Consider the following 27,241-nt stretch of genomic DNA (forward strand, 5'->3'; position numbering starts at 1 on the left):
GTGGATTGTGTTTTCCTTTTCAAATCAACGTGTGTGCTTATCTCTAAATACTAAGTGATATTTTATAAAAGTACCTCAAAGGTAACAACAACTTTTGTTTGTTAGTACCCTGAGATACATTTTGGATCCTAAACAAACAGCAGCAACTAACCATGAAATCTGAAGGAATGCTATGTGGTGGAAGGGCAGGCAAAACCCATTGTCTGGATTGCACAGCCACACTGGTGCAAAAGTTCAAGCCCAAATTTGAGTGAGTGGCATTGTAACTTTGTGCACAAGGTTGCAGCATCACTCAAATTTGCGGTAACTACAAAAAGTTAGTGTGCTTTAAAAGTTGAAGTTTCCCCAACAAAACTGTGGCCTGTGATTTTCTTACAGCCTTAACTATTTGTTGGAGCTTTATAAGGAATGTGGCGGTATTCCTAGCTCATAGAGCTGGAAGGAATCTTGAAAGGTCATTGAGTCCAGTCCCCTGTCTTTGCAGCAGGACCAAGTACTGTCCCTGACAGATCTGTGCCCCAGATCCCTACAATGGGCTTAGCAGGCCAGTGATCAAACCACTGAACTATCCCTCCCCCCATAAGAGAATCCAATATTTTTGAAATACTGCTAAGAGGAAGGAAATTTCCCACATTTCACCCTGTGTGCTCAGAAGGACAAACAAGTTCTCCCACAATTCACTGGTAAAGAATCAGAGTGGCTCACTGCAGCATAAAGAACTATGGGATATGCTAGAAACTCTAGCATCACATACACAGGAGTGAAGCACCAGTAAAGACCAATCATTCAGGGAGGGCTTTGCAATGAGGCTGTTCACTATCAGGCGAGGCTAACCCAGGTGTGGATCATTCAGGCTAACTCTGCAGTGAAGACATAACCACACTGTGCTCAGGGTTGCACTTTGATCCAGGGAGTGCTTGTTGCTGGTATATTGAGAGCAGAATTTCAATAGTCGATTAAACTTTTCAAATTTCTGTGACTGTGGTTACATAAACAATTGCATTTTTCCATTTGGTTAAAATTAGACTGCATTTTATATGGCTGCGTACACTTTGAGAACTTATGTTTTAAGAAGTGCACTGGCTCTTTCATTGTATTATAGCTACTCACAGAACCTTTAAACAAAAGATAAATTTAACAGAATATTCACCTGTAATTGTGTGGTAAACTGTGAACTGCCTGGCTTCATAGCTGTGGTATTATCTTGTACAATGTGTCCTAATATTTATGGGTTCTAGGAAATTACTTTCTGGCCATGAGTAAACACTTAGATATAAATAGCACCAATGAACTACTTTATTACATTGGTGTTTTCATTTAATGAATAGTTTCAAGTCAGGAACAAATTACAAAAAATAAAAAGTTATAAAGTATCTAAAATATTTTTTTTAAAAAACAACTGGAAGCTGTTATCTCAATAGAAATCAGAGCCAAAGCTGACAGATTTGATACTCATTTACAGACCACCACAGATTAAAACAGTCAGAAAGAACTCACTGATACCTTGTCTTACCATTCTGTTCTTTTTACTATAGTTTCAATCAGTTTGCCTGGTACGGAAATTAGGCTTACTGGCCTGTAATTGCCAGGATCACCTCTGGTGCCCTTTTTAAAAATTGGCATCACATTAGCTTTCCTCCAGTCATTTGGTACATCCTGTCCTGAGGTGACATGTATCCAGTCAATATGGGTGTGACATTATGCCTCATATTCTTCAGAGAAATATTGTTATGATATGAATATGGCATAACTAACATATGTTTTATGCAAGATGGGTCATGTGAGGTATCATTGGAAAGGTTATGATTTACTGGATATGATTATCCCAATTGAAAGCATGTATCATTTCTGTATCTGAAGTTAGGAATATGGACTGTGTATCAATTACAAAAGTGCTTGCATCTGGGGAACCCCACTAGACAATAGGCAATCAGCCTGGGTGGGCCATTAGGAAGGACAATAGGACTTTGAAGATAGTAATCTCCCACCTTCCTGAAAAGCTTCCTGGGATGCTGCTTTAACACTGCAAGATCATGTGATCATGTCACCTGGTACAGGATACCATCCTGAGCTGCTGGTATCTTTCCACTGGAAGGGGATGAGCATCAAACTAGGAAACAAAGGGTTCCCGCCATATGTATTTCCTATTTAAGGCTGGGGAGTGAGTTAATCTTGGTTCTTCTCCAGTACCTCCTCGCCCAAGAAGGAAGACTGCTGAAAACACCTGAAGAAACAAAGCAATTGAGCTGGGGAAGCATTAGGAGGGTAGGGACTGAGCCCAGGTGAGAAAGATCTTGCCTGTGAAAGGAATACCTGGAGATTTAAACTGCAAGCCATGCAGTTTACCTTCAAGAAACTCCGCAACCTGCTTAAAACAACATTTAGGGTGAAAAGTTATTATTTGTAGCCAGTATTCTTTAGTATATTAAGCTTAGTTTGTGTGTTTTGTTTTATTTGCTCAGTAATCTGCTTTGTTGTTTGTTACCCCTTATAATCACTTAAAATCTACCTTTTGTAGTTAATAAACTTGTTTTTTGTTTATTCTAAAACCCAATTTGTGCTATTCATAACTGGGGGAGGGGGCAAAAAGCTGTGCATATCTTCCTCCACATTGGGGGGGGAGGGGGAGCAGTGAATTTCATGAGCTTACGCTGTATAGATCTCTGTACAGTACAAGGCCATATAATTTTTGGTTTACACTCCAGAGGATGTGTGCACCTGAGTGCTGGGCAATTCCCAAGCTGATTCTTCCCACACAGAGTCTGCAATCAGCTCTGTGTGATGCTACAGCTGGGTGTGTCCCTACCTGTATGTGCAGCAGGACAGGGTGAGGGAGCCCAAGCTGGTGGAATGGGTGGGCTCAATGAGACTCCAGTACATCACATGGCACCCCAGAAGAGGGGGGGTCCAACCCATCACAATGGGGATAGTTGAAATCCCCCATTATTACTGAGTTTTTTTTATTTGTATACCCTCTCTAATCTCCCTGAGCATTTCACAGTCACCATCCTGGTCGGGTGGTCGGTAGGCTATCCCTACTGCTATATTCTTATTCTTCAAGCATGGAATTACTATCCATAGAGATACTATTGTACAGTTTGGTTGATTTAAGATTTTTACTTAATTTGACTCTACACTTTCTTTCACATACAGTGCCACTCCCCCACCAGCATGACCTGCTCTGTCCTTCTAATATATTTTGTACTCTGGTATTACTGTGTCCCATTGATTAACCTCATTCCACCAAGTTTCTGTGATACCTATTATAGCAAAGTCCTCATTTAATATGAGGCACTCTAGGTTTTTTTTATTATAATTATTTAAGTTTTTAATAATTTTAATTTTTAGGTATTTTTCTACAGATAATGTTACAATTTCAAGGTCTCATATCATTTAGTCTACCAGAGCTAAAAAACAATGTCTTATGTCTTTGTAAAGGTGGTGGTTGCGATGCTGGAAGGCTAAGCGCAAACTCTCTGAACACTTACAAGTATGGAAACCAGTCATACTTACCTGTGATTTTACACAGGGCCGCCCGGGGGGGGGGGAGGGGGCAAGTGGGGCAATTTGCCCCAGGTCTTGCAGGGGCCCCCACAAGCAGGAGCATAACTAGCGGGAGCGGGGGGGGGCACTGCTCCCCCACTGAGCACATTCCCCCAAAGTGACGCTTTAGTAGGAATTTGTATTAAGGTAGAAAGGTCCGGGGTTTTTCCCCCGTCCCCTTTCTCCCCCGCAGAGTGTGGCACTGCTGATTGGCCACTGGGGCCTGCTTGAGCCACTCCTATTGGGCCTCTAGCAGCCTCAGCACTGCTGTGGGGGGAGGGGCTGTGCGCTGGCACGTGTTTAACTTGGGCTCCAGAGGACACCAGTGGCTTGAGGTGCGTGGTGGTAAGAGGCGTCCCGAGGGCCAGTTAGGGAGCAGGGGGAGGGTTGGATGGTTCGGGGGGGGGGGGACTTTCTGGAGGGTGGGGCGAGGTGCTGGGGCAGTCAGGGAGCAAGTGGGGAGGACAACTGAGCCTCTTTCCAACAGCAAAACACAAGCATATAAAAGCAGCCTTCAATGTGAAGTACTATCAGAGAGCCCGGGCAGCCTGCACAGCACCCAGCCTGCTTGCCTAAGCTGTATTATTAATACATTTCATTTGGAAGATGCATCCCGGGTGATTTAAAGGCCCCAAACACTGCTGAAAGAGCTGGGACAGTTGCAAGCTTTCTCTGCTGGGCTTTTCATCTGGGTCATACAATGCAAACCTGCTTGAGGCATTGCACAAAAGGATTTGGGAGCAGTTAGCAGTTCTGTGTGGTTAAGAGATTTTCATTTCCTGGGCCCTGCTACCCAATGCCACAGGGCCCCACAGGGGAGACTGAGTGAGTAGCCCCACTTGTCCTCTGCAGTCCCCTTCCTGCTGCTTTCCCTGTGTTTACAAGGGTCTTATTAACATGCTACATCCGAACGCCCCTCACCCAGGCCTTCCCTCCAGAGACACAGCCTCCTGGCTTCTCCTCCTTCCTCACTTTCTCCTTCTCTCCGTCTCTGTGGTTTTTCTCCGTGCCCCGTCCCTTGTCTGCACTCCCTCTCCCCCCCATGCCCTGTATTAAGCATGTCTCTGCCTCTCTTGTTTATGGGCTCTGTACTAAAATAGCAGAAGCAGAGCTATTGTTGTGCTCTCTGCTACGTCTGTTTGGATCAGACTCTAAAATCAAGCACTCCCTTTGACAGCAGTATCCCTCTGCCTGCTCGCAAAGGCTTCTGGCTAAACACTAAATCCAGGTGCTAGGGCAGAAGCAACTACCCATGTACCCTCAATGGCAGGAGTTGTGTGTGGTCCCTTGCTCCATGCCCCCCCCCCACACACACTTTGGACTATGGAGTGTGTCTTGGTGTATATTGGGGGTCTTGTCAGGGGGCGGGGAGCAGTTGGATAGGTGTGGGAGTCCTGGCAGTGTGTCTGGGGGCAGGGGTGTGGATAAGGGGCAGGGCAGTCAGGGGACAGGTAGGAGGTAGGATCCTAGGGGGCAGCTAGGGTGGGGGGGTCTCAGGAGGGGGCAGTCAGGGGACAAAGAACAGGTAGGTTTAGGTAAGGGGTAGGGTCCCAGGATGGGGCAGTCAGGGGACAAGGAGCGGGGGGGGGGGTTGTTGGAGGTTCTGAGGGGGGGCAGGAAGTGGGAAGAAGTGGATTACTAATTAGTAATTTGATATGTCAGGTGGCACCTTTTTTTATGTGTTCGCTCCCCCTGATGTTAGAACCTGACTACGCCACTGCCCACAAGAATATAGTATTCTATAGTATTACAGCTTTTTTTTTTATAGAAGGGGCCCCCGAAATTGCTTTGCCCCAGGCCCCCTGAATCCTCTGGGTGGCCTTGATTTTACAGACCTTTATCATATCCCCCCTTAGTCATCTGTTTCCTAAGATGAACAGCCCTAATTTTTTTAATCTCTCCTCATACGTAAGTCTCTCCATACCTTTAATATCTTTGTTGTCCTTCTCTGAATCTTTGCCAGTTCCACCATATCCTTTTTTAGATGAGGTAATGACAACTGGACACAGTATACAAGGTATGGGTACAGCATGGATTTTATATAGTGACATTATGATATTGTTCCTGCTGATGTGTCTGTTCTTGTCTTCTAATTTGCATCCATTCTTCATTCCTAGCTTCTTCTCCCTCACATTCTAGTGTGACTTCTGTGCTATTCATCCTGCTTTTCCCCCGTCTCCAGGGCACAGCCATTCTCCACCCACCTGCCAGCCCAGCCCAGGGCAAATCTGCCTGGAAGACCCTCGAGAAGGCAACCAGATAACTTCATGTGCCTCCTTTGGGTTTACATAGTGATTCGAGCCAATCAGAGAGGCTGAACATCTCCCATCAGGACTGTGGCAGGACCTACTCACTCCTGCCTCTGCTTGAGTCCACAAACAGCTCAGAGACCTTTATGCTAGTAAAACACCCAGTGCAGTTTGTTTACAATGTTGGTTCCCACCACCCTTGTACACTATAAACTAGTTTGGTTTATTGGGCTTTGCGCATTCCAACAACAAAAAAAAGTTAGTATCATATTAGTTAAACCACAATACTGTCCTCACTCAAAAATGCAGGAACGTGCTCTATTGCCAAATTACTAGCATGCAAATACTTTTCTGCTGCTTTCATTACAGTCAGGGCTGTCAATTAATCACATTTAACTCACACGATTAACTCAAAAAAATTAATCACGATTAAAAAAATTTATCACAATTAACCACACTTTTAGTCAAAAGAATACCAACTGAAATTTATTTAAATATTGGTGGATAGTTTTCTACATTTTCAAATATGTAGGTTTCAATTACAACACAGAATGTATTGTGTACAGAAGTGTGCAATGCTCACTTTATATTATTTTTATTACAAATATTTGCAGTGTAAAATGATAAACAAAAGAAATAGTATTTTTCAATTCACCTCATACAAGTACTGTAGTGCAATTTCTTTATCATGAAAATGCAACTTACAGATGTAGATTGTTTGTTACATAACTGCACTAAAAAATGAAACAATGTACAACTTGAGAGCCTACAAGTCCACTCAGTCCTACTTATTCAACCAATTGCTCAGACAAACAAGTTTGTTTAGATTTATGGGCGCTAAACTGCCCACTTATTATTTACAATGTCACCTGAATGCGAGAACAGGTGTTCACAAGGCACTTTTGTAGCCGGCACTGCAAGGTATTTACGTGCCAGATATGCAAAACATTTATACGCCCCTCCATGCTTAAACCACCATTTCAGAGGACATACTTCCATCCTGATGATGCTCATTTTAAAAAAAGCAACAAAGAATCCTGTGGCACCTTATAGACTAACAGACGTTTTGCATCCGAAGAAGTGGGTATTCACCCACGAAAGCTCATGCTGCAAAACGTCTGTTAGTCTATAAGGTGCCACAGGATTCTTTGTTGCTTTTACAGATCCAGACTAACACGGCTACCCCTCTGATATTTTAAAAAAATGCACTAATTAAATTTGAGACTGAACTTCTTGGGGGAAAACTGCAGGTCTCCTGATGTTTTACCCGCATTCTGCCATATTTCATGTTATAGCAGTCTCAGATGATGACCCAGCACATGTTCATTTTAAGAACATTTTCAGTGCAGATCTGACAAAACACAAAGGTACCAATGTGAGATTTCTAAAGCTAGCTACAGCACTTGACCCATGAATCTGAAGTGCCTTTCAAAATTTGAGAGAGACTAGGTATTGAACATGGTTTAAGAAGAGTTAAAAAAGCAACGTTCCGATGTGGAAACTACAGAACCCAAACCACCAAAAAAGAAAATCAACCTTCTGCTGGTGACATCTGATTCAGATAATGAAAATGAATGTGCATCAGTCCACACCGCTTTGGATCGTTATTGAGCAGAAGCTGTTATCAGCATAGACACATGTCCTCTGGAATGGTGGTTGAAACATGGAGGGACTCATGAATCTTTAGTGCATCTGGCACATAAATATCTTGCAACGCCAGCTACAACAGTATCATGAGAATGCCTGTTCTTATTTTCAGGTGACATTGTAAACAAGAAGTCAGCAGCATTATCACCTGCAAATGTAAACAAACTTGTTTGAGCAATTGGCTGAACAAGAAGTAGGACTGAGTGGATTTGTAGGCTCTTAAGTTTTACATTTTTTTTTTTAATCTATATTTGAGTCCAGTTATTTTTTGTACATAATTCTACATTTGTAAGTTCAACTTTCATGATAAAGAGATTGCACTACAGTACTTGTATTAGGTGAATTGAAAAATACTATTTCTTTTGTTGTTGTTTTTTTACAGTGCAAATATGTGTAATCAAAAATAATATAAAGTGAGCACTGTATACTTTATATTCTGTGTTGTAATTGAAATCAATATATTTGAAAATGTAGAAAATATCCAAAACTATTTAAATAAATGGTATTCTATTAACAGTGCATTTAGTTACAATTAATTTTTAATCACACGATTAATCACAATTTTTTTAATCGCTTGAGAGCCCTAATTAAAATCTTTATTCTTTCTGCTTGTGCAGTTTATTACTTCTACCATAAATACCACAAATTTCTTTCTCTCTTCAAGAAATCTGTCTCTCTCTATTTCTCTTATATTATATAGCATATCTTTTGTGACATTATATTGTAGTAAAGGTACCTTCCCTTACTGGTTTTCTCCTCCTTCCTCACTTGTCTCTTTAAATATTTTTTTAGCAGCTTTTAGCTTTTGTGTAAGTCAAGATATCGTGTTGATAATTCTTGTTCTTCGTAGCTCCCTAGCCTGTTTAGGTACCACGTATCCCCCTCCATACACTGTACTGTGTTATCCCCACAGCTGATACATTTTAGCTCTGCTCTTTCTAGTTTTCATATGAATGCTCCCCTCCACATTTACCACCACACCTTGTTTTACCTCTACATACATTTGTCACATATCCAAACTTTTGACACTCCTAAAATCTCAAAGGGAGTGGAATACATTGTTTAGATGTTATTTTCACAGCTGTGAGTGGTTTACCCCCCTCCCCCACCTCAAATTAATTGCTTACTGAACAACACCTGGTCCCCCTCTATAGTTTTTTTTATTATTATTATTTAATCTTCAGTCATTTCCAGTGACTTCTCGTTTCCATCATACATTTGGGTGGCTGGCAATCTTTTATTTTTCCTAGTATTTTAATGTTCAGCAGTTTTTCAACCAGTTCTTTACTGGCACACTGTACCAACAAATCTCCACCCTGTAATCTTCTAGCTCTTAATATTGCCCCACTACTTCTGCTAAATCATTTCAACTATCTTCAAGGAATTAGTCACCTATTTTTACTTCCTTATTCAGTGATTTGGCACTGGCAGTATTGTGGTTTCCCACCCTACTCTTTGTTCCTGCTGATGTGTCTGTTCTTGTCTTCTAATTTGCATCCATTCTTCATTCCTAGCTTCTTCTCCCACACATTCTAGAGTGACTTCTGTGCTATTCATCCTGCTTTTCCCCCCGTCTCCAGGGCACAGCCATTCTCCACCCACCTGCCAGCCCAGCCCAGGGCAAATCTGCCTGGAAGACCCTCGAGGAGGCAACCAGATAACTTCATGTGCCTCCTTTGGGTTTACATAGTGATTCGAGCCAATCAGAGAGGCTGAACATCTCCTCCCATCAGGACTGTGGCAGGACCTACTCACTCCTGCCTCTGCTTGAGTCCACAAACAGCTCAGAGACCTTTATGCTAGTAAAACACCCAGTGCAGTTTGTTTACAATGTTGGTTCCCACCACCCTTATACACTATACAGCCGTACTCCTACAGTCATACGGAGCTCTCGGCTCCTGAGGCAAGCAAGGAAGAGCAATCCCTCTCACTTCCTTCCTGAGCCCTTTTGTATCCTCTGCCTAATGGCTTAATTAGCCTTCCAGCTCCCCTCCACCCACCAATTAGGCACAGCTCATCTTTCAAGCAAAGTTTAGGTACTAAACACTATGGCCAGTTTCACTGATACCACAAATAAGCACATTTAAAGTCTACAGCTGCAGTTCTTCTCTCACCAACTCCTACCACACTGGTGTGCTCATCAAACTGGTTTCAAAGATGCTCCAGAAAGGGGGTTTGGCATTAATACTTTCATCAGTGATCACTGTTAAAATGGCATAGGTGAAAAAGGATTTGGGTGTCTCATTCCTGTCCCCATCACAAAGCCATCATGCAGTTTATTCCATTTAGCAATGTCTGCTCAAAAAGAAACCCAGAACTGCATTAGGAGATATTATAGATCCAGGTTCAGGAAGCAAGGAATTATATATAGGGGGTCTGCCGGTCAGGAATGAAGTGTACTGGCAAAGCTGTGTCTGTGTATAACCTTACAGCACTATCGCCTGTGGTAAATGGTTCAAGACAAAGCCATTAGTTTCCTACTTTCATAAGCACTAAACTCATTCAAACTATAAAGTTTATATTTTTTTGACCATGTCAGGTCACACTCAAGGGTAGACTAGATTTATCCACCATGCTAAAGGTGAAACCAGTAATACAGGAAGACCTTCCTGGTGCACAACAGAGGGAGCAATTCTCTATTACCTCTTCCCCTTCTAGAGCTCCTGTGGGTTGGGGCACTCAAGAAAGTGGTAGTATCTCATTCCATCTGAAATTTTTTTAATAGTTATAAAATGTATTAGTTTTTTCACATTTTGTACAAAATAGGAGTTGGTTTCTCTTAATTAGGAGAATCAGCTGAATGTGAGATTTTAATTAGATGAGTCTGAAAACAAAATGAGACTGGGTTCTCCTGTTCTGAAAAGGTCCCTCACAGCTTGCTCCATGTCTCTTCAGCTTTGCTCTCATGATTGTAGAACAACTTCAGGGGAAGCACCCTTGTATCACTGGCTCTTTGGAGGCTTGTAGTGAATTCTGCAGCGCTCGTTAAATACCTAGGAGACCAAAATAAAAAGGGAGTCATTCCTTGTAATAAGCCTCCTCAACACAACAGAAGCTGGGGCCAGGACTGTAAATTCTCCTTTTCTACAGCGCACATGTCAAAACTATGACTGACGACTGACCTTGCAGCATTAATGATTGTCACTACTCTCTGAGAGCTGTGGCCTATTCACCTTCCCTGCAGGTCAGTATTCCAACACTTGCAGCCTGGTACTAAGAGACTGCATAGTACAAGAGGTGCTCATTTTCAGATGAGACAAAACTAAGATCCTAACAATTTGTGGTCACTAGCCTGTGGCATGTTTCACAAGAGGAAAAGCATTGTGTACTACATTCTGTCAGTCTAAATTCACGTGGGCAGTTTAACTGAATACAACTATTCTTTACTTTCTGAGCTAATCTGTTGTGTTGCATCACTGTGTTGCTCAACAGATGCCATGTTGCACACCAGAGGTGGGGCATTACAGTGGAGGGTGAAATGCAGACTACATTTATGGGTCACACCAGTTTGTAAAAGCTTTGTAGAGGTATTGTATAGTTTGCAATCAATTCAATGTTTTTGGATAAAAATAATTGACTACTTGATAGCAGTCTGCCCTTCAGGTGCACATACTAGCACTACTAGCCCTTGCAGCACTCACCTTCAGCAACATGCTTGGCTAAAATCTGGTAAATAGAACTAGTAACCTCAGATTCAGACTCAATACCTCTTCCTGCAATAATATGGTTTATCATTGGGATATCTTAAGTAATAACCAGACCTGACTCTTACTTTTTAAGATCTGAGGCTGTCTACACACTGCCACTTTCAGCGCTAAAACTTTAGTCATTCAGGAGTGTGAAAAAACACCCCGAGTGACAAAAGTTTTAGCGCTGAAAACCGCCAGTCTAGACTGCGCTTTGTCACTGCGAGCACAAAGCTACCACCCCTCGTTTGCGGTGGTTATTTTTTATTGCCAGGAGAGCTCTCCCCCAGCGTGACTACACCACCCATGTCACAGAGCTGCTGTGGTAGCGCTGCTGCAGCTGCGCTGTAACGTGGGCAGCGTAGACATACCCTAAAATAGCATGAGCTGTAATGCATGCGTCACACATTCTTACCACCAACTAGAATGTTAAGGTATTTAGTGTTCAGCCAATTACAGCTCATTTTATAGAGGTACTTAAAACTCTTTTAGAGTTGTCCCTTTCCACAACCCCATGTTCTCTGGATTGAGCTCCTAGTGGGGGGAAAGGATCTTTAGGGCCTGCCACCAACCTCAGCAAAAAAACTAAGTTTGCAAAGTGCACAGCTTCAGATTCTACTTTCAAAGTTCTGTTCAATACCTGCTCCGCCTGATAAGAGATTTTAACATGCAGCTCCCACCTCTCAGGTGAGTGCTCTCATCCCCTCCCATTTTGTGTGCAGTTCAGCGTGCTCTGAGAACACCTACCAGATTGGGCCATGCAGGCAAGACAGGCAGGGTAATGCCTAGTTTCACCTGGTTTGAGGATCCTGCTGGGGCTTCAGCATGAGATAGGCGCCTGGGCACCAAGACTGAGGCAGCCGTGTACATGCCCAGAGGAAGAAACTTCAAGTCCCTGACGCACCTAACGGCAGAAATGTAGGCTCTGAGAGATTTTTAGGTGATTCCAGGGTTAGGTGGCAGCTTAGCAGGGGTTTTCAGTGGCACCTAAATATTGGACTTAGGCACCTACGTTTCTTTGTGCATGTAGCCCTTGATGGCTAGATGGGTGGTATAAACCAGATTCAACTCTACTAGTAGAGACTCCCATAAAACAGCACTCTTTTTCTGCTAAGCCACACCAACTTTCCAAGTTCCCCAGAGACATAGTATTCATTTCTCAGTAACTCCCAATTTGAGGCGAATGAGCTACGGATAATTAATCCGAACAGCAGCTTTCACTCAGTTAAAAATAATTACACTGCTGTGACAATGCTGTGCCTACTATTGGTTTCAGAGTTCTATTTTGTTTCACAGTTAGCTTTCCATTTATATGAATGGGAGCAATTCATACCTCCCTCAGAGATATCATTTCAGGCTGTCAGCAAACTGAGGCACAGATCAATGTATTGGGTAGAACTGTTGAAATACTTTGAATGACGTTTGTCAAATGCAACTTGAAAAAAAATTAAAGTTGTCAATAAAAAAAGTTATCAAAATGGCTTGTTTACAGGAAACAAAAATTCAATGACCATTTTGGTAATTTTTTTTTAGACAAAAGCATAAAACACTTCTGAAAAAATATTTTGAAGTGAAAACAATTTCACTTTAAAAAAAAACCAAACCAACCCTATTTTGCAACCAGCTCTAGTACTGGTTAGTGTTAATTTGCATTTTGAAGTTTCCTTTTCTGCCATAAGGGCTACATACTTTTTTTTTTAAATGACAGTTTCAATTCTGGTGCACAATTTAACAGACACTTACGAAACTGGGCAATTAGGCAGCTATTTGTAATGTTGCACAACTGCATAAGATTAACAGTCTCTAATTCAATCAATGGGTTCAAAGCATTTTACAAGACCACAGTACTTTTTCCCAGAGAGACTAAGGCAGAAGGAAATTAGATTTACTCAGTCATACAGCAAGACACTGGCAGCAGTGGGGATAAAATCCCAGAGTCCTGGTTACTTATTCCTTACTCTCATCTGCACCAAACAAGAGAAAATCCATACCTTTTTTATCTATCTTGTGCTGTGCATCCCTCTTTTTTACATCTTGGGAGTTTCAGAATTTAAAAATGAGATAAAACTCTTACTGGTAATAGCTTACTTAGACAGGATGTTTGGAACAGAGCAGACAGCATAATGCATCCTGGCCTGATATCAGTATTAGCTGTCTCAAAAATCAATCTCCTTTCTTTAGGGAATACTGGAATGAAGTATGAGGCTGGATTAGTTGACAAAGAAAGCTTCCTACCCCATTTGAAACTAGAAGAAGATCTTAGAAGTGAGATGCCCAGAAGTTCTAGTACTTGGCTTTAAAATGATCTTGGTGCTAGATTAACAACTCCAGAAACTGAAGGACTATTTTCCACAAAACTGGTATAGTACGGGCAGCAGAACTTCCCTCCTACACAGTGCCTCACTGCACCAGGGTGATTCCATCTTGAGACGCAGAAGCTCCTTCCAGAGGTAGAAGGGAGTTCAGTCTTCCTGGCCCACTCAGTCCTAGGTATCTCCAACTGAGATGGCTCACAAGAAGGCCAAATAATGCCAAATGTGGTGGTGTTTGTGAAACAGATACTCATCCCCCAAGAGCTACACTGAGGTACACCAGCTCACTTCACAGAAACCGCCAAACATAGGGAAAACATCTTTAGGGTTCTTTATCTGTAAATTAATGACTGCAGAGGGGGGAGGTGAAAGTGTGGACCTGGAGCCAGTTTCCTAGAACTGCCTACTTTATTTCTCCCCTCATCCCCTATTCACCCCTCCATAACAATCCAATGCATTATGGTCACACATCAGTTTAAACAGATAACATCACAGACTTAATAAAACGACTGTTCTGTACCTTCCAGCTTCTGTCGTTTACTACTTCTTCCACATTCAACTCAGACTGCATCAGCTTCAACTGCAAGAAGTGTGAGAGAAGACAGACACCATTCAGAGTCAGATATTAAGAACAGGCCCCCACAGTCACACAATGTGACCCTAAAAACCCCTCAACGTTAACTGGCAAAGGGTTCACTGTTCTGTAACAGTGACTCCTGACAAATTCAGTACACCTAGCACACTGCTTTCATAATATCGATCTATAAAAAATGTCATATGAGGGCTTCAATAAAAGTTGGGGTCATGCTGGTCATTAGTATCAGTGTGAGATGTATGCCTAAATACCGTGTACGTACACACACACCCCTACCTATAAATACACACCCACAGACATGTTCCCAAAGATGTCTGAATCAAGGTAAGGCTGACAAACACGTTTCTGCCAGACAAAGGATGCATATTCAATTGTCTACCTCTCGGTACACATGTACAGTCAGCACTGTAAGCCAACACAACAGAAGCCCTGTTTTCGTACGAAGTCCACACCAAGGAATACCCTGGGGGTCATCCTGACTCTGGGGACAAAACATGAATTTTGAGGGATACAAGGAGAAGGCAAAAAGCCAGCTCTTTATTCTGTACCTGAGGAAGTAACTGGCCAGTCTGATTACATTCATGAAAATGGGATCCTAATCTGCCCTGGCTGGAAGCACTGCAAAGGACATTTAGGCAAGATAAGATGGCTTTTATGCAGATGGTTATGCTGTTTAAGTTTAGTTGCTAGAAAGCGTGTACATATTTTTTTATATATAACCTTCCTCTTTCTATTATATAGGAACTGATCCTCAGATGACTCGAACAAACTGGTATTGTGATAAATATGGGGGGGGGGCTCCCTTTTATGAACACCCAGCAAGCAGCTGCTCTCTAATTGCTCTACCTATAAAGGGTTAAAAAGTCTCTGCTATGCATTGGTAAAAGGAAGTGAATGGGCACCTGGCCAAAAGAGCCAATGGGAAGGCTGGAACTTTTTAAAATTGAAACAAGACTCCACTTTTATTTGTCTGTTGTTGTTCTGGGGGAGAGACAGACAGGGAGAAGTTATGCTGTGAGAAGTTTGGGCCAGGTATGAAAAACCATCTCTATCATACCTAGAAACTACTCATCTAAAACCCCAGATATGTAAATAGATCAGGAAATGTCTAGGAAGACGCAATTAGGTTTATCCCTTTTATTTCTTTATGGCTTGTGGATTCCTGTGTGCTAACCCCAAGTGCTTTTGTTTTGCTTGTAACCTTTAAGCTGGACCTCAAAAGAGCTATTTTTGATGCTTAATCCTTGTAGTTTGTTTTTTTAAATCCAGCAAAAGCCTAAATTCACAGATGTATTTTCTCCTTTAACTAAATTTACCTTTTTTAAGAACAAAATTGCATTTGTGTCTCTTAAGAGGTTTGTACATATGTTGTTTAATTAGCTGGTGGCAACAGCTGATTTCCCCCTTCTTTCTCAGTTCTTTCCTGGAGGGGAGATGAAAGGGCTTGAGGATACCCCACAGGAAGGAATTCCCAAGTGCACCTTCCTGGGTTCTTAAAGGGGTTTTGCATGTGGGTGGTGGCAGCAACTACCAATCCAAGGTCAGAGAAAAACTGTAACCTTGGGAGTTTAATACAAGCCTGGAGTGGCCAGTATTAATTTTTAGAATATTTGCTGGCCCCCACCTTCTGCATTCAGAGTGCCAGAGTGGGGAATCAGCCTTGACAGGTCTGTACACCATCCCTTGAGGATAGCAAACCTGGTATTCCTGTAAGTAGCCAGAGACAGGGGCTGGATATCACAGGGGAACTCTTCAAAGGAGCTCAGGAACCGAGATGCACCTATTGTTAGCCTGCAAAGCAATGAGGGCTAGCATTGCCCCGAGGAGATTGTTTGGGTGGCTAATAGGCTGGTGTTCTCAGGGAGCAGACACCGAGTTAAACATCAGCATCTCTCTCTCTGGACACAGTGAGGTAGCAAGGTGACTCTCAGTCCTGGGCACCCCAAGTTACACATACCATCACTTAAGAAGAGCAGCACCGTGTAGCTCGAAAGCTTGTCTCTCACCAACAGAAGCTGATCCAATAAAAAAAATATTAGTGCACCCACCTTGTCTCTAATAGAGTCTAGTAAATTTAAAAATCTCAAATTCTATTTTTTTAAATCAGTTTTTACCACCCTGGAGCAAACTAAAGTTGCACAGGCCATGTTAATTTTGGTGTTTCCTAATTTTGCATGATCAAGCTCCCCAGCCGTAATATTCTTTGTGTGTAATTTCTAGATCGTTTAGAAGGATTTTCTTTTTTCTAGTGCGTGGCACCATACTGACTCCTCCACATGTCATCAGCAGGGTCTGAACCTAGGTCCTATAAATCCATAGCACAGAGCACCACCACTCGAGCTAAAGGAGTGCCACTAATAACATTAATATTAGTAGACCAGCCACAAGAGGCAGAGGAAAACACTTTGCCACTGGCTTATACATCTGTTTTCCACACAGAAGAATCTTGGGGATCAGGATACCTGGCTCTGGAAGGGAGTTTGCTCTAGCAGTTAGACAGCAGAGATTTGGCACACTTACTCTGAAAGGCAGTGTGACTAAATTAACGTGTCTTGGGTCTGTGCAATTAGAGATGCTGTTTTACCCCCAGCTCTGCCAGAAGTGACCTTGGGCAACAACTCAGTTGCTTCCCTTGTAAAACGGGAGATAAGACTCCCTCACAGGACAGAGGTATGCCGCCTTACTCAACAAAAAGGGTCAAAGAATACACAATTAATACCACTCAGAGTTGGTACTAGAACACATGCTCTACCCCAGTGATCAAAGGCAGTGTTCAAAATTTAGTGTTACAAAGAAAAATGCCACTGAAATGAGAGTGGGGCTTTGCTTCACTCAGCCAACAAGCTCAGCACAGTTAAAGGCATGCACAAACTTGGATTTTCAAAACCTAATGACTTGGCCCTACCAGGGTTTATTTTCATGGGAACAGCTTGGCCCTACCCCAGCACTAGGATTTCCTGCTAAATTTTGAGTCCCTGTCTCAAATTATAGGGGGCATTCTAGCTCTTCGAGGAAATGGTTAGAAAAAATTATTAGCAAACCTCTTTATTTTTCCCTAACCTTATCTGTAGAAGTAGCTGAGTAATTTTTCCTGAAATTTTCTGAAAGAAAAAACACTCAGTCTGAGGCAGAGAAAAAAAATTTCAGCCCCATCACTTAAAAAGTTTGGCAAAATTATACTAAAACTTCTAGAATAAAAAGAGGTCTAACTACATGTATTATCAGCTCTGTCTATAACAGAAATTAGAGGGACTGCTTTCCAGAATTGGACACTGCCTTTAGGAGTCCTATCCAAAGAGTAATGTTGTATAAATGGTCAAATGGAGCTGCAAGAAGTAGCTTTCCAAAGACACACTTAGAAGACGTGCAGCTGAAGCTGCCTTATATCTAGTGAAAAGTAATATCTTGGCAGTGAACATTTATTCTCTAGATTTGAACTACATGCTACAAGCACTCTAGGCAGCTTGAGCAAAGATTTGTCCTGGTTAGATGATAACCAAGTGTCCTCAACATCCAGACTACATAAATTTGTTTCTTCTGATAATTTGAGAAAAACCTATAGGTGAATGAATAGACTGGCTGAAATGCAAATCACAGATCTTTTTTATACTGGCATGCTAATTTTTTTTTTTTTTTAACAACTTGTTAACATTATGAAAAATTTATGTGGGAGTCAGCCATAAGGCTCAAACACTTCAAGCTGATGTTGCAGGTACTGGTCAACATTTTCGAAAATGGGTCCCTGAAGCTGGGCTTTACATCTTTATTTAGATACCAAGAGACCCGATTTTTAAAAGCGCTAAACATTTCAGTGGGAGACTCAACAATTTTACAAATCAGATCTCTTGCTTCAGTCTAAGGATTTAAAGGTGGAGATTTTCTAAGGCACAAATGGGAGTTAAGTGCCAAACTCCCACCGAAAAGTCAATGGGACTTTGGCACCAAGCTGCCATTTGTGCCCTAGCAAAAGCTCTCCTGAAGAGCCTAACTTTAAACTCTGATTTTTCAAGAATCTTATCATTCCTCCTTAAAGATTATGGGTATTACAAACATTATGTCCAAGGATCAAACAGATTCCCCTTTTAAGTACTTAATTCAAATCCCAAGGTGGCTGTTCATGAACAGGTGGAAACACATGAAAATATTTTATACAGTAGAACCTCAGGAGTTAGAAACACCAGAGTTACAAACTGACCGGTCAACCCCCCACGTCATTTGGAACTGGAAATATGCAATCAGGCAGCAGCAGAGATCAAAAAAAGTAAATACAGCACAGTACAGTGTTAGACATACACTACTAAAGAAATAAAGAAAAAGTTTTAAAAAAGATTTCACAAGATAAAGGAAACTGTTTCTGTGCTAGTTTCATTTAAATTCAGATGGTTAAAAGCAGCATTTTTCTTCTGCATAGTAAAGTCAATGTTCAGTTGTAAACTTTTGAAAGAACAACCATAACGTTTTGTTCAGAGTTATGAATAACCTCCCTTCCCCAGGTGCTCATATTGGATGTTCTTCTAAAAGGAACGCTCTACGAATTATGTTGGGGAAGGTTCTATGGCCTATATCACACGAGGAGAAGGTGTCAAACTAGATGATCACAATGGTCCCTTCTGACCTCAATCTATGAAAAGTCTTTTGAAGTAAGATGTACAAATACAGGTATTCTTGAATGCTGATGTGACTGCCAGATGAACTTTCACATTACTCAAAAAAATTCCAGACTGTTCAAGATGTACCTAATTATCTAGAATTAATAACATGGTGGACTGATAAGTCTTCACAAAACACCCATTCAGAAAATTTTTACCATTTCAAAAGTATAAATCATCTATTTAAGGAGAACTAAGTTGCACTTCCAAGGAATAATTGCTGTCCAAGTTGCTTTAAAAGCCAACATCCACACTGCCAGGCTCAATGATTTCAGATCTAAATGGAAGACTTCTCCTTGATCTTGGATAGTAGATAAGGAAGGACAGATAACAAGCACCAGAGATTCCAATGCTAGAGCCAAAACTTAAAATTGACATGCCCAAGTTGGAATAATCAGTAGACTGTGGGTCTAGTCTTCCTGAGGATCCTGGGAATAAGAGCCACTAGAGGAAAAGCACATTGACTGACCCCAGGCCAGAGAAGTGCCATTCACCAGAATCCAGATCCCTGCTCCCTCTGGAACAGGATTTCAGATATACCTCTACCCCAATATAACGTGATCCTCGGGAGCCAAAAATCCCTACTGCATTATTGGTGAAACCCTGTTATATCGTGGTAGTGGCAGCAGGGCTCCAGCGGTGATTTAAAGAGCCCAGGGCTCCGGCCGTGGGGAGCCCCGGGCCCTTTAAATCACCACCCGAGCCCCACTGTCAGAGCCCCGGGGTAGCAGCAGCAGGGCTCTGACAGTGATTTAAAGGGCCCGGGGCTCTGACTGCTGCGGGGAGCCCTTGGCCCTTTAAAGCACCGCCCGAGCCCTGCTGCCGGGGACCCGGGGTTACCGTGCTATATGCGAACCCATGTTATATCGGGTCATGTTATATCAGGGTAGAGGTGTACTCTGAGACAGATAGAGCAATTTCCTGCAATATCCTGTAAAAACCATATTTAATTAAGTTTAAGCATCTTAGGAGTTCATTGTAGTTAAAATGCAAATGTTTGTGTATTATTATGGAATTGTACACAACATCTCTCAAGAGGAGACATCGCTAATGTAAACCTTGGGAAGTGTTAAGAGCTACAAAAGACTATTTGAAACACTGTGCTAGACTAACTTAAGTGGGATTCCTAGGAAATACCTAGGAGGTGAGGAAGGAAACGTCTCACGTCTCACCTCTGGACCCATCGTATCTGCCATAGAGAGACAAAGGTTTACGGACAATTCACCCCTCTTCAAGCTATTGTTTACTAGGGAACACTTTTGTCAGTGACACATTGAGTAACATTTGGTTGCTTGGGAAACAGATGCTGGCCCTTTAACCCAAGGACCATGAATTCAAATCCTCTCCTCAGAAGATTAGTGAGCTGTGACAATTAGCACTTCCCTTCTTGTTGCCTGGGGACACAATGGGACTTCTTTTGGAAGTGTGATTGGTGTATGAATTTTGAGGAAGTGCAACACCACAGAAGTGTACCTCCAGCACTATCTACACATCAGCCCAAGTCCTGCCCCAGAAGAGTTTGGCAGGCTGTGGCAGTACTGTGCTGGGATATGAAACCCAGTATGGCTGATACAGGAGGAACTTGCTGTCATGTTGACAAGGACACCAGAGAGGTCAATGTAAGAGTCCTGGCTAAGACAAATCAGTTATGGGCCAAAGAAGGCTCAGTGAACTCCTGCCAGGCACCACTAGGAACAACAGATCCAGCCTGCATCAAGAACTAATAGGTGCACTCAGTGCATGCCACAGGCACACTGTGCTGAAAATGGAGCAGGGAACTGAGAAAGTTATGCTCTTGTGCAGGACACAGGCACACAGCACTGAGATGGATCAGGCAGGGAAGAGAACACCCATTGAGATCAATAGGGCACTTCACCCCTCTGCAAGCCTCAAATGCTGTAGAGACGTATGCAAAACCTGTTCCCCCCATGCTAGTCTCTGAAATGGAGTAGGGATTCTGGAGGTCCCCTTCCCTTCCCAGGCTACCTCCAAGTTGGTGTACGTGTTCCTCACAGTTGATCAGCTACAGCTTTCTCCCTCTGTGGCCCCTCCAGTACTACTGGTTGTATGAGGTGCCTGAAGGAAGGCACAGCTGGTACCTGAGAGGTGGTGACGTGTAGCCCCAAAGCTTTCCCATCATGCCCCCACCACTACCCTACCTCCTCACAAAACCAGGAACATTAATAAAAACTTGGTTAAAGGGGAGGTTACAATTGCCAGGCAGTGCCCGAGACACTTCAAACTGACACCGCCAAAATTCAGGAAGTGTTATTTTGTCCAGAGTGCATTAGAAAAGAAGGAATTGTACAGTTATAGTAATGCTTTCCATATCACACACAACCTTAACTCTGCCCCTTGAGTGATAGCAACAGAAATGTACCGTTACTTCGCCCAGTCTAATGAAAACTGCTAGTTTCTCAGCACCTCACACAAACCCCAATATCAGCACTCCTGTTTATACACTTCCATCCTCACTGAATTTTTGCAGCACCATTGACTCAGGGACCTAGGGGTAGGTTGGCAGACCTCACTAGCAACAATAGTTTGAGCTCTTGTTAACAATCTGAGTGAGGGGTTGGTAGGGCCACCTCTCTGAAGCACCCCTTGTGGCAGAGATCAAGGGGGCAGATGGAGGTCCTGAAATGTTAATTAAATTGTGTATTGCCATATTTGCTAGTGTTTCCATTTTGTTTATTTCCCTGATTCTCCAAGATCTTCATTTTCAGCAGGCACAAGTTTTGAAAGCTTATGAGTAGAACCCCACCAAATTCACGGCCACGAAAAACGCGTCACAGACCATGAAATCTGGTCTCCCTGAGTGAAATCTGGTCTTTGGTGTGCTTTTACTCTATACTATACAGATTTCATGGGGGAGACCAGCGTTTCTTAAACTGGAGGTCCTGACCCAAAAGGGAGTTGCAGGTGGGTCGCAAGGGTGTGGGTTTTTTGTTTTTTTTTGTTTTTTTGGGGGGGAGGGGTCACATTATTTCCACCCTTACTTCTGCACTTCCTTCAAAGTTGGGCAAAGAGTGGCGGCTGTTGGCCAGGTGCCCAGCTTTGAAGGCAGCGCCCTCCAGCAGCACAGAAATAAGGGCGGCAATACCATCTCCAGCTGCCCCAGCTCTGAAGGCAGCACTATCGCCAGCAGCATCACAGAAGTAAGAGTAGCAGTACTACAAACCCCTGCCCGCCCCCTTTTTGGGTCAGGGTCCCTACAATTACAACACCGTGACATGAAATTTATGATTTTTAAAATCCTGTGACTGTGAAATTGACCAAAATGGACCATGAATTTGGCAAGGCCCTAGTTATAAGGCCCTGTCAGGACATCTTTAACAAAGGCTTGCTTCTCTTCTTTTTTTAAGTGGGTGACATTAACTGCCTGTTAATGGCTGTTATTTGATTAAGACCATAGTCTATGATTTGGTGAATTAATTGTATTTGTTTTACCTGTTGTCACAACAGATTATAGATTAAAAGCGTGGACAGTTCTGTCTTGTGGACTGAAGGAAGTCCTCTCACCAACCAAGCCAACAAGTAGCCAAACTTGAGTTGTATGAGCTAGAATTCAGTACAGGATGACAGATCTTCACAATGGAAATAATCAATTAGCTGAAACACCAACCCTCCCCTTCTCCCTGAATGAATACCAGGAAGTGCTACCACTCACCTTTGTCTGCTCTTGCCTGAGCTGCTTTAATAATGCTACATCATCCTGGGCCTTCTCCCTCTCTTCTCGGAGAGTTTTTACTACATTGGAAGTCTGAGCAATACAGCTTTTGATTATTTTCTCTCTGCTGGCATGAGCCTCCCTCAGCTAATTGGAGAAGAAAAAAAGTAGTCAGATTAACTAGTTCAATGGCCCATGGGAAGAGAAAGCCTCTAAATTACAAAAACAAGTTTTAAAATAATCAGGCTGTGTTGAGTCTCACAGTACCGCTACAATAACAACTCTCCTTGTTGGTAGAGCAGTCTTTCCACAACTGCTCTCCTATACTCCTGCCTATGGAACAGGTCCGCATTTCCATACACCAAAAGGAGAGAATACCCCATCTTTCTCTCAGAAATGGATCCCACTCCCCACAAACTGGCAGCTGCATAGAACATCTTATTTCCAATTCTAAGGTAGATGGGGGAATTGAATTGCAATAGTATAACTATATTGGTCTTTCTATGCTGGCGCATGCTATCAGGGGCTCACATTGCAGGGTACACAGCAACCTATGGAGCAGGTGCTAGAAGAGCACAACACTAGCAGGGAAAGACACAATAAAGATACTAAAGTGATTCCAATTGCTTTCTTTAAAAAACAAAACAAAACAACTCTCGGATATAATATTCCCACTCAGTACCAACAATTGAAATTCCTCAATGCTTACAGGAAGTCACTGAAACAAAGTGGATTGAAGGTGGGACAAGAGACAGGTGGGCTACACCATTATACAAAGGCAACAGGTCACATCTTTCAAAGAGGCTGCTTCTCATTCCCTATTGCTTTGTTGTTTCCTTAGGTCAGGTCTATGCTACAAACTTACATCAGTATACATCCACATCATTGAGTGACATAGTTATACTGACCTAACCCCCAGTGTAGACAGCGATATGTCAACGGTAGAATTTCTCCTGCCAACAAGATTACTGCCTCTCATGGAGGTGGATTATCTACACTGACAGCGGAAGCTCTCCCATCGGCATAGTAGAGTCTTCACTAAAGTGCTACAGTGGGGCTGCTTGTACATGTACACAAGCCTTTACTTTGTGCTAAGCCTGATTCCCACCCACATCCTGCCACCTTATAGGCTCAACTGCTCCAGGAAGGAGTTTCTATGATATAAAAGTTTCAAATCTGGTGGCTGCTGTTATACTCTTTAGAATCAATTATCTGTGATCCCATAAGAATCAGTTTTGACTCTTTAATCTATATCCTGGCAAGCAATGTTGTTCAGAATACCTAATAACTGAATTTAACAAATAGTATCAGAGAGAGAAAAAAAGTGAAGACCTTAACTTTATAGAAGTAGACTGCTTTGAAAATACTGCAGAAATGTGTTAGTCCAGCTATTTAGATGGAGTAATGGATGAGCTATCTAACACATTCAACCACACTTCTCCAGTTAAAAACTATAGAAATGACCTAAGGTCAGTAGTACATCCTGTAGGAATGCTACAGTGAAGCAAAAAAACCCTATGCATATGGGTATCTGTCGTAAAGAAGCCATTACGTGTGTGAGGAGAGGCTATATAAAAAGTCAAGTAGGCCAGTCGTGGATGCATATTGGAGCATCTGCTGCGCCAGCAATTTGTAACAAGCTGGGGAACGGGTGTTCTTGTGTTTCTGGACACTACATTTAATAAAGCATCAGGAATTGGTTGAAAAAGGCTATAATGGAATAGGTACACTTACAGACTGGTAGAGCTCTTTACAGGTTTGGTTGGCATCGACTTTCCCTGCAAAGGAAGCTGTTGGAAGCGTAGTGTTTAATTCATGGACTATTCTGTCATCAATTGTCCGCATCACCCTGAGCAATTCCTGTATGTAAAAATAAAAAACCTTGCTTATACCATACTCCTCACGTAGCTGGAGTTGCATAGCTTAAATCATCTTATCACGGTAGTGTAGACATGGTCTTCGAGAGACAAGGTGAATGAGGTAATATCGTTTCTAATATCTTCAGGTCTCATAGCTCTGTGTGGCTCAAAAGTTTCTCTCTCTCTCACCAACAGAAGTTGGTCCAATAAAAGATATTACCTCACCCACCTTGTCACTGTAATATCCTGGGACTGACAAGGCTACAACAACTGTGGACACATCAGACAATACACAGTTCCATATCTTCTAGGGCCTGCCCAAAGCTCAGATACCATCTCCCAAGTGGTCTACACTTAGTTGGTTAGGTGGAAGGGAGGCAGGGTTTGCAACATTTCTAGACCAGCAAGACCCTTAAGACAGATACATTTACACTGGCAAAGAACTGCTTTGGCCAGCATTGCTTATTTTGCATAGGAGACTGGCATAAGCTATACTAGCAAAACAAGCTTTTTGCTAGTATACATTGCATCTACACTAGGAGAGTTAGGTGAAGACAATGGCCCAAGCGTCCACCTGGCACCTCAGACTCCTTCCTTTAGAATCTTCTCCACCCTCCACAACCAATCTGCAATTTTCACCACCCCCGACTCCTCCCCCACAAGCAGAAAGCCCCAAGCCCCACTGGATACTTACCTCCCCACCTCACCTCAACTTTGGGAACAGGGCCACCAAGAGGATTCAGGGGGCCTGGGGTCTTCAGCGGCGGGGGGCACCTGCCGCCGAATTGCCGCCGAAGACCCGGCACTTCAGTGGCGGGTCCTGGGGCAGAAGGACCCCCTGACGCCGAATTGCCGCCGAAGACCTGGCACTTCAGTGGCGGGTCCTGGGGCGGAAGGACCCCCCGACGCGGGTCTTCGGGGCACTTCGGCGGCGGGTCCTGGAGCAGAAGGACCCCCCGGCGCCGAAGACCCGGAGTGGAAGAAGCTCCAGAGGCCCAGGCCCCACGAGAGATTTCCAGGGCCCCCGGAGCAAGTGAAGGACCCCACTCCAGGGGCCCCTGCGGTGCCCGGAGCAAATTGCCCCACTTGCCCCGGGCGGCCCTGTTCGGGAAACACCCCTTGCTCTTGCCTGGCTGCATGGGAGGAGGGACCTTGTCCCCCACGCTCCCCGCTGGGGGGGGGGGGGAGGGGCGCCCGCCTGCCTCGTTTCCCCGGCTCTGCGCGGGGAGGCGGGAGCTCGCGCCCCAGTGTCAGGCAGGGTCCTGGGAGGGCCCCGCCGCTCCCTCGGCCCCGCGCGGCCGGCGGCCGGTGGGGGGCGGGGAAGAGGCCGTTTGCCCCCCGGCTCCGCGCGGGGCCGATCCGGCTGCTCCAACCCGCTCCCGCCGCCTCCCGCCACCCGCAGGGCCCGGCTGACACCCGGCGCGGCGCCCGGCCACGGAGCGGCCCCAGCGGACCCGGCTCGTACCTGGAACTCGGCAAAGTCCTCGCAGGAGCGGACTCCGCTGGGCGCCGCCATATTGGAGAGGCCGCGGACCCCGACGCCGGCCAATCAGCGCGGGTGACGCGTGGAGCGTCTGACGGGATTGGCTGGCAGCGCTCGAGGCCGGCCTCGGCAGAGCGCGCGGGGCGGGGCGGGGCGGGACGCGGGAGGAGCACAGGGCGAGTTAGGCCGCGTTGAGCTCCGCTGCTGGCTGGGCTGCGCCAGTGTCAGTGACGGGGGAAAGGGGCGCGCATGGGAACTAGGCTGCGGGGGGCTGCGGGTGTCATTCCGCCTTTCTAGGAGCGAAGCCTGGTGCTTACAAGTGCCGGTGGCCACAGCGCTCCCCGTTGCCGCTGCCAGGGTAGCTGCAGGAGCCGTGCCACTCGTGGGAAACTTAACCAAAAAGTCCCAGGGTGGGCACAGCCGCGTGCCACGCTCCTGCAAACTGCTCTGCGCAGGGCACCCCTGTGAAGCCCCATTGAAGGACACTTTGTATTATGGTGATCACTGCTTAGAGCAAAGCCCTCACACTATAAGCGCTTTTATTTTTCCCCATGGTGCTCCACCTCTGCTCAGCCCAAGGCCCTGCCCCCACTCCGCCCCTTTCCCCGAGGCCCCACCCTGCCCCTGCTCCACCCCCTCCTCTGAAGCGTTCCTGGCCCTCCATCTCCCCCAAGTGCAGGGGTTCTCAAACTGGGGGTTGTGAGGTTATTACGTGGGGGGGTCATGAGCTGTCAGCCTCCACCCCAAACCCCACTTGCCCCCAACATTTACAATGCTGTTAAACTAAAAACACTTTTTAATATATTTATAAGGGGGTCACACTCAGGCTTGCTGTGTGAAAGGGGTCACCAGTGCAAAAGTTTGAGAACCACTGCCCAAGCATTTCCAGCAAATCCACAGATATCTGCTTCATAGTCGCGCATGTGGATACAGATATCCATGGATCGTTTTTGTGGATAGTGGATCAGATGCGAATACAACCACACAGAGCTATACCTGCCAGTGTCCCCACCATGGTCTAGTAGCATTGGCCATGCTCCCAGTCTGCCGACTCCTGGGCAGCAGGGCCCACCCCTAGCTGTGGTGATTGGGGCAGAGGTGCCCTACCTTCTACCCCACTGTGCTGTCGTCGCTCACGAGCTCTCAGGAGCAGCACATGATGCGCTGCCCTTTCCCCCCAACCCGTCTCTGCTCCGCCCCTTCTTGAGACCCCACCCCTGCACCGCCCCTTACACCCAGTCCCTGCCCTCGCGCCACTTCTTCTCTGCAAGACCCCACTCCTTACGCGCTCATCTCCGCTTCCTCCCACCCTCTCAGTTACTAGCCATTGTGAGACGGCTTGCTGCTGCGTATGAGGATATACATAAAAGACGGCTAGTGGGTCGGATTGCATGTTGATTCTGGTGGATGCAAATCCACATTTTTGTATCTACGCAGGGCTCTACTGGTGGGTGCTGAGCACTCACTGTTTTTTTCCATGGGTGCTTAAGCCCCTGAGCACCCACAGATTCAGCGCCTATGCATCACACCGTCTTTGAGTAGTACTTT

At 44.4% G+C, this 27,241-nt stretch overlaps 2 protein-coding genes across 3 annotated transcripts in view; one reads left to right on the forward strand and one right to left on the reverse strand.

Annotated features, from left to right (window-relative positions):
* Positions 1 to 27,241, forward strand: part of FAM162A (family with sequence similarity 162 member A) — a 65,692-nt gene that overhangs the window by 3,273 nt on the left and 35,178 nt on the right. The gene's annotated exons all lie outside the window — the stretch shown is intronic.
* On the reverse strand, positions 10,138 to 25,813 carry MIX23 (mitochondrial matrix import factor 23). Of its 2 annotated transcripts, XR_005596792.1 has the most exons (6): positions 25,676 to 25,813; positions 24,086 to 24,211; positions 22,352 to 22,498; positions 13,958 to 14,017; positions 11,873 to 12,029; positions 10,138 to 10,432 (listed from the first exon to the last, which is right to left on the reverse strand). XR_005596792.1 is itself a non-coding variant. In XM_039532084.1 (5 exons), exons 1-5 carry the CDS (start codon positions 25,724 to 25,726, stop codon positions 10,382 to 10,384), a joined length of 435 nt encoding a protein of 144 aa, XP_039388018.1. In that variant the 5' UTR covers positions 25,727 to 25,813; the 3' UTR covers positions 10,138 to 10,381. The 2 variants fall into 2 exon arrangements, 1 of the variants encoding a protein (XP_039388018.1); XM_039532084.1 differs by lacking the exon at positions 11,873 to 12,029.

This window comes from Mauremys reevesii, linkage group 1, assembly GCF_016161935.1.
Source record: "Mauremys reevesii isolate NIE-2019 linkage group 1, ASM1616193v1, whole genome shotgun sequence".
NCBI classification, from domain to species: Eukaryota; Metazoa; Chordata; order Testudines; family Geoemydidae; genus Mauremys; species Mauremys reevesii.

Coding starts and splice junctions, on each gene's coding strand:
- MIX23 (XM_039532084.1), bottom strand. CDS start 25,726: ATGGCGGCGCCCAGCGGAGTCCGCTCCTGCGAGGACTTTGCCGAGTTC. Junction 24,212..25,675: donor AGGACTTTGCCGAGTTCCAG/GTACGAGCCGGG, acceptor TTTTACATACAG/GAATTGCTCAGGGTGATGCG. Junction 14,018..22,351: donor TCAGGCAAGAGCAGACAAAG/GTGAGTGGTAGC, acceptor CACTTCTTGCAG/TTGAAGCTGATGCAGTCTGA.